This window comes from Marmota marmota, unplaced genomic scaffold, assembly GCF_001458135.2.
Source record: "Marmota marmota marmota unplaced genomic scaffold, marMar, whole genome shotgun sequence".
Lineage (NCBI taxonomy): Eukaryota > Metazoa > Chordata > Mammalia > Rodentia > Sciuridae > Marmota > Marmota marmota.
Window position 1 is genome coordinate 24,887,050 of NW_026000082.1, and position 7,582 is coordinate 24,894,631.

The window sequence follows — 7,582 nt, forward strand, 5'->3', positions numbered from 1 at the left end:
GGAAAAGTGCTTCAGAGAATGGTTTAGCTCTCTTGTAGCATCACATAAAACATCTTTAAGTAATCCCTTTTTCAATGTGCTAATACTTTGGGGGAAGTCTAGTCTCTTTCTGCAAACTGGTTTTGTTTCTGAATCTAATTTATAACAACTTTTAATTTTGTTTCTGAATCTAATTTATAATAACTTTTAATTTCACAGGTAAAAAAAATTCTCTGGGAGAGGTTGGGCATGTTAAACATTTGGAAGTCAAATATAATGTTTATCGCAGCCTGGGAGGTTGGCCATATCTCACTCTTAGGTCCCTGGGCTAGGGAAAGAAACAGGTGCAGCAGAGTATGCCTCTTAGTGTTGGGATGCAACTAATGTAAACACAATACCTTATTAGATTCAGCTTGTGCCTTCACTGTTTCTGTCTTGGTTGGAGACAAAGAGGCATCCATGGCTTTCAGGACCTCCTCTTTTGATTCTAGCCACTGCAGCACTGAGCGTGCCTCTTTCTGAACTTCCTCCATTCTGCTGAGGACAGCTTGAAGGCTTTCCTGGCGTTCCCGAAGTACTCCACCTAGTTTCTCATACTTCAAGTTTACATCTGACAAGTCACACTGTATCTCCGTCAGATCTAGTATCACAGAAACAGAAATCAGACTGGGAATGGCTCTCCCCTTGGTTTCTCACTCCTAAATTATCTGTTAGGATTAAGCATCTTTCCTACTCCTCCTAGTGAACTAGTGAGTATCTTCCTCCTAGATCACAAAAAATTCTTATTTAAATACACAAAGCAAAAGAGTTCTCATGCTTTCTGATTTACAACAGAATTAAGGGGAGTTAAAAGTAAGAAATCAGCCTTACAATACCAGAGGAATTAATGGACTTGGAGCATTCTTTTGTTCCCCCTTCTCCAAACTAGAGAGGTTACCTAGCTGGGAGGTTAAACACTACACTAGAGATTACCTCTAGAATAGCTTCTTTATAATTCAAAGATTCACATGTGTTTTCTACAAGGTCTTTCCTCATTGGCCTTATCTGATAGTTCTGTTTATTTTCTCAGTACCCTTTAGATATAGGGCTGCCAACCCAGTTAGCCCAGAGTCAGCTGCTCCTCCCCAGGTTTTCACCCTCATGCCCCAACTGGCAGCAGTTGCACATATATTGAAACAAACACAGATGCAAACATGAACACTGTCCTAACACACCCAACAAAGAGGCAGGCACTGTTGAAATGGCATTCTCACCTTTGCAGGTGTGGTATCCGTTTACACTGCCTACAGAGCTTCCTACAGAGGGCAGTATGGAACCTGAGCAGAAGGACAGGGAGACAAACAGGGCAAGACCAACGTGTTAGGAATACATAAAGGCACTGAATTTGTTCTTTGGCATTCACTTTAAGCTTGGGCATCAGGAAGTTAACACAGCACAAGACAACATACTCATGGAAAGAGACAAATCATTTTAGCTGCCAGGCAATAAAGTGTTACTTGAGGTATTTCAGCTCTTAAGTGGTAATGATTCTTAATCCTTTCTATAGGAAATTCCAATTCTTCTTAAACCTCTAACTTGAATTCTTTGGACTCTTCTCTAATTTTTGTGACACAAGTACTGTGAAATTATTAAGTCTTTAGAATGAATGGTATCTGCCACATTTTAGAATGTGAATCTATAACAAACCCAAAGAGAGTCACCTTTAATATCAATATCTTTTATTATAATAAAAATAAATAATAGAACAAATTTTAAAAGCACTCCATTTAGTAGTAAAGACATAAATGTGAGCCCCTTTATGTTGGTATTCATGAAAGATTGCCTGATTTTTCTTTCATAACTTCTTCTGGCTCCCCTTCCCTTACTAGAAAACAGAAATATAAAGTGCTGATAAATGTGGCTCATAAATATTCCCATAAATTCTGCTTTGGGCCTTTGGTTCTGTTTCTAATTATCACCATTTCACCTACATTCTCCCCATTTTAGTCCCCTATATTTCAGAGGAGCTTCCCAAGTTAAGTGAAAACCAGGTTATGAAATTATACAGAACCTAAGAACAGTCATTATATAGCATTCTAGTGAAAGGACAGAATGGGGCTGGGGATGCAGTTAGCGGTAAAGCATTTGCCTAGCATGCGCAAGGCCCTGGGTCTGATCCCCAACACTACAAAAAAAGAAAAGGGGGTGGAGTGTAAGGACAGAATAAAATTCTTAGGTGCACTGCACTGATTACACTATGCAAAAAGCTAAAATATAATTTAAAAAATAGTTACGATGGTAATTATAAAACTTCAAAATGTTAATGTATTTTCAATTAAAAAATGGATCAAACAGAAAAATTACTTTCCATTACAACATAGTGATGACAAAAGGCAAACTGGACTAGTAATTAGGAGAAAAGGTCCTAACCAAGACTGTCCCTAATTCAGTATGTAAGCCTCGATCTACAAATAGACCTCAGGTTCTTCTCTAGGATAAGAAGATAACATTACCTAGCCTGTCAACAATCATGCTGTTATTGGAAAGACACCATGAGATAACATAGGTGAAAGCACTTTAAAACCCAAAAGACAGAGAAAACATTCGGCATTTGTTTTTTTGGGATTGGCTAACATCTTAATTTACTACCTACAACCAATTTTTCTTTTGGGGGCGGGGCAGTTACCAGGGATTGAACTCAGAGGCACTCAACCACTGAGTTATATCCTCAGCCCTATTTTGTATTTTATTTAGAGACAGGGTCTCACTGAGTTGCTTAGCACCTCACTAAGTTGCTGAGCCTGGTTTAACTTTTTTTTTTTTAGTTGTAGATGGACACAATACCTTTATTTTGTGTGGTGCTGGGGATTGAGCCCAGTACCTCACACATTGCTAGGCAAGTGCTCTACCACTGAGCCACAACCCCAGCCCTGTGGCTGGTTTTGAACTCATGATCCTTCTGCCTCATGATCCCTGAGCTGCAGGGATTATAGGCATGTATCACTGTGTCCAGCCCTACTACCAATTTATGCTTTTTAAAAAAAATTTTTTTTAAATTGTCGATGGATGTTAATTCTATTCATCTATTCATATGTGTTGCTGAACCCAGAATTGAACCCAGTGCCTCACACATGCTAGGCAAGTGCTCCACCACTAGGCCATAACCCCAGCCCTTATGCTGCTTTTTATGGGCAAATAAACAGATCTTGCCACCTCTGTGTGAAGTTTTATTTAAGTTTCTTTCTTTTTTTTTAAAAGAGATTTCTTTATTTTTTTTAAATGGACCTTTATTTTGTTCATTTATTTATACGTGGTGCTAAGAATCGAACCCAGTGCCTCACACATGCCAGGCAAGTGCTCTACCACTGAGACACAACCCCAGCTCCTTATTTAAGTTTCTTTTTCAGTATCTTTGACTGGAAAGGGCTTTACAGAAAACTTCTGTCTAGTACTGTACAAAGAAAAATAGCTACAGTAGATGTGTAATGCATTAAGTGAAATGAATAAAAGTTTTGAGGTATGTCAAAATGAGCAAAGTCTCATGAGGTCAGAATTGTGTAATAATGGAATTCTTAACATTCAGGTCAGAAAAATGTCAGCTTACAGGCAGTTTTTGTCCTCAATGTCAGTTTTAGGTGTTTCCTATGTTTGAGAATGTGAGCCCTCATCAAATATTCTTAGCAGCTTAACTGTGCAACAAGAATTTCTTAATACATCACTTTTAAGTTCTCAGTTCAGTTTGATCAAATAGAATTCTAAAGCCCCATCCCCAGTGTGGTGCAGTGGTAGAGCATTTTTGCCTCACATGTGCAAGGTCCTAAGTTCCATCCCCAGTCCTGCCATAAGGGGAAAAAAAATCCAACAACAATAAAACAAAAACAGTATTCTGAGATTGTAAAGTGAACTTTTAAAAATATTTGCCAGGCTGGGGTTGTGGCTCAGCGGTAGAGCACTTGTCTAGCATGTGTGAGGCACTAGGTTTAATCCTCAGCACCGCATAAAGTAAAATAAAGACCTTATGTCCACCTATAACTAAGAAAATATTTAAAAATAAATAAATAAAACAAATAAATAAAAGCATTTGCCACCAGATGTGGTGGCATACACTTACAATCCCAACTATTCAGGAAGCTGAGGCAAGAAGATCACAGTGTGAGGCCAGATGAGGCAACTTAGTGAGGCCCTGTCTCACAATAAAAAATTTTTTAAAAAGGGGCTGAGGATATAGCTCAGTGGCACAGCATTTGCCCAGCATGTGTGAGGCACTGGGTTTGATCCTCAGTACTGTAAAAAGGAAAAAAAAAAAATTTTTTTGTCATTGGGCTACGGGTATAGGTCAGTGGTAGAGTGCTTGCTTAGCATGTACAAAAGGCCCTAGGTTCAAGCCCCAGCATTGGGGGGAAAAATCTGTGATCATTTGCAATTGATTATCTCTGTGAATCATATTTTTTGGATATAACACCTAAACAAAATTTAGAAATAGATCAGGTGATGAAGCCATCATCCAATAATCCTCCTTAAAAAATTTTTATATTCATTAAGGTAGTTTTAATATTCTCATTGATAGATTTCATAATAGATAAATACTCCAGCTTATAAGGGAAACCAACATCACCAAAATTTGTTGAGGTGTTTTTTTTTTTTTTTAAAGATCCTGTGTTAAGTGTGTACCTAGCATGCATAGGCTCTGGGTTCATGCCACAGCACCAAAAATAAACCCCACAAAGAAAAAAAAACAAAAATGACTGGGCTGAGGATATAGCTGTGGTAGACTTCTTGCCTAGCATGTGCAAGGTCCTGGGCTCAATCCCAGTATCAGGAAAAACATAAACAACTACAGTACTTTTAAAAAGTGTGAAAAATGACTGATCTAAAGTAGGAGTCATCAAATCAGAGCCCACTGGCCAAATTTGGGCCTTTGTTTCTGTACATAAAATTTTATTGAAACACAGCCACAGCCATTCATTTATATATTGTCTATGGCTGCTTTTGTGACACAATGGCAAGAGGTATGTAATTGTGACAGAAAGCAGATAGCCTGCAAATGCAAATATTTACTATCTGGCCCTTTATTCAAAAGTTTATAGACTCCTGATCTAATCACACACTAAAATCTGCTGAACTTAGAGGTTTATGTATTAGAGTAGAAGACACCAGTTCTCTGAAATATTGTCACTTCTGGAGAATTCCAATAAATCTTTAAACTTTAGAGTACTAAAGAAAAGTAGCCATTCTCATGAGAATAAAAGAAAGTACACTTTTTCTTAAGCATTTAATTGACTTTAGGAGTGCACTATCATAGTCTGGTCATAAAACCTATGGATTCCAATTAATAACCAGCAAGCGAATTCTGTTTGAAAGACTTGACAGCCAGAGATTATTCATACATCTAGATGCAAATACAAGTATTTGTCTCTGGTGTACAAATACTGACTCCCAAATACCAAACTTCTCCCTGGATATAATGCTTTTATCCATCCAGGGTGACTGGAGCTTAAAGATGATGCATAGCAATCTCATCCACATGTTTAAAAGAGAAAAAGAAATCATTGAAATGAAAATCCTATTTTTAAATTTTCTGTATTAATTTGGTAGTAGCCCAACTAGTCCAATTACTTTTCCCATCATGAGAAGAAATTTTGCAGAGTGAAAAAATGCTATATAGCAAAGAGGGAAAGAGATCAGGTTGAGAGAAGACTGCTTTGCGGACCCTCTTTGTTTTCAGATCCACCCTTGATTTTGACATTAATTAAACAAAAAGTTATCGCCAAAGGCCAAGAGCAAAGAATGATATTCATTCACTATGTTTTAAAGAATTTGTACTCACCTGTTTTGGCTTGGGAATCAGGTGCTGTAATTTCCATGATGAGATTTTCTAAAGAAGTGCCTTTGCAATTGATTTCTTCCACCAGAGTTCCCTTACTTGCCCAATCAATGAGGATACCCTGTTTAAAGAACAAAAGAGCTCAATGTAACATATAGAGGTCTCCTCATACAGGGACACCTGTTCTACATATATTTCCTAAAGTTTTGACAAGCATCAAGAAATCATACTCATATTCAGCCATTTCAAGATCTTGGTCTTGGCAGCAAAGATGTGGGAGAAAGTTATCCTGGAATTTTCAGGACCTTCTGATTCATTTCATTCAATGAAAGAAAAATCCCATTCTGGAAATTGAACCTAGGGACATGTTACCACTGGGCTACACCTCTCAGTCTTTTTTATTTTGAGACAAAGTTTCATTAAGTTGCTGAGGCTGGCACTGAACTTGTGATGTTCCTGTCTCTGCCTCCCAAGTAGCTGGGATTACGGGCATGTGCCACTGTACCCAGCTTCATTTATCAATTTATTAAGCATTTACTATAGGTCAGGCACCATGCCAAACACTGGGAATACAAATTAAGATTGACATAGCTCCCCAAACCAAGAGCTCAGATTATTCATCACATTATAATGTCATAAATGTTAGTACAGAGATATGGTCAGTCAACTCTTGGAGCACAAGAAGAGACACATCTAACTGCCAAGAGAGAGAAAAGCTAGTAAAAGACAAGATTTGTCAGGTGGACAAAAGTGAGCAACATGTATGTAAAGAACAAAAAAGAAATGATAACTAGAGGGTAAACAAGGAGTTAGATATTGAGATGTACATAAATACACAAACTCATAGGCAACACTTTGCATTTTTCAAATTTAGGTTTGAGACAGAGCTTGTGCTCTCATAGAAAGTCATTAGGAACAAGAGCATCTGCTCTAAGACAAAAGTACCAGATCATGCTAAGTCTCTGAGATGTGATGGCTTGCTATAGCAGTACAAGTATACCTCTTTCAAAGTGGGTACCCATTCTAGCCTTCAACCCCTTGCTCTGCAATGAAAAGCCCTGATCATTAAATCAGTTTTCTTTTAACTCCAAGCTACAGAGTAGAAGCAGAATTACAGAAATATCAATATCTAGCAAGCTCAAGTGGCCTAACTCCAAACTAACCTGTGGTCACTGCTTGTCAAATCTTCCATTAACCACTTGTTTTCTAAGGGCCACAGTCCAAAACTATGCATTTATAAGCAGGATATTAGAAGTTTTTGAGGGAAATACAATGACATCTGTTGGATACATGCGAACAACTACTATTTAGTTGTTTGAATCTAAATATTTAGCATGTGGAAATACTAGGTTGTTTGGGAATTTTGTTGTTGTTTTGGTTTTCTTAGGGAGGAGACCTGGATGTACTATGAAAAGTTTCTTAAAATGCTGAGGGCACTGTGGACCAAGAAAGTTGGGAAACCTCTTTCCTAGGGAATTCCAACAGGAAATGCTTCTGGTACCTCTCTGTGACAGTAATCATCTGCTCAAGATAAACTCTGCTTTATTAAGACAACATGGATGAATATATGAGAGTTATTTACAGGCAAATTTGGCTTATTACAACAAAAAGAAGAGATATTTCAGAGGTACAAGTAGAGGCCAGTTTATTCTGAATCAAAGATGGTACAAAAGGGATCCTTGGGCTAGGGATATAGCTCAGAAGTAGAGTACTTGGCCTAGGCGTACATATAATGTCCTGGGTTTATCCCCAGCACTGGCAAAAAAAAAAAAAAAAAAAAAAAAAAAAAAAAAAAAAAAA

The 7,582-nt window shown here is 37.7% G+C and overlaps 1 protein-coding gene across 31 annotated transcripts in view; it reads right to left on the reverse strand.

The window, feature by feature from the left end:
• Window positions 1–7,582, reverse strand: part of Macf1 (microtubule actin crosslinking factor 1) — a 334,558-nt gene that overhangs the window by 96,494 nt on the left and 230,482 nt on the right. For 29 of the 31 annotated variants that reach the window (XM_048815714.1, XM_048815707.1, XM_048815706.1 and 26 more), the window contains 3 exons: window positions 5,786–5,903; window positions 1,233–1,295; window positions 378–619 (listed from right to left, as the gene is read on the reverse strand). In XM_048815714.1, the coding sequence (XP_048671671.1) occupies window positions 378–619; window positions 1,233–1,295; window positions 5,786–5,903 (423 nt within the window). The remainder of the gene's footprint in view (window positions 1–377; window positions 620–1,232; window positions 1,296–5,785; window positions 5,904–7,582) is intronic. The other 2 variants (XM_048815716.1, XM_048815694.1) reach the window with 1 other exon arrangement.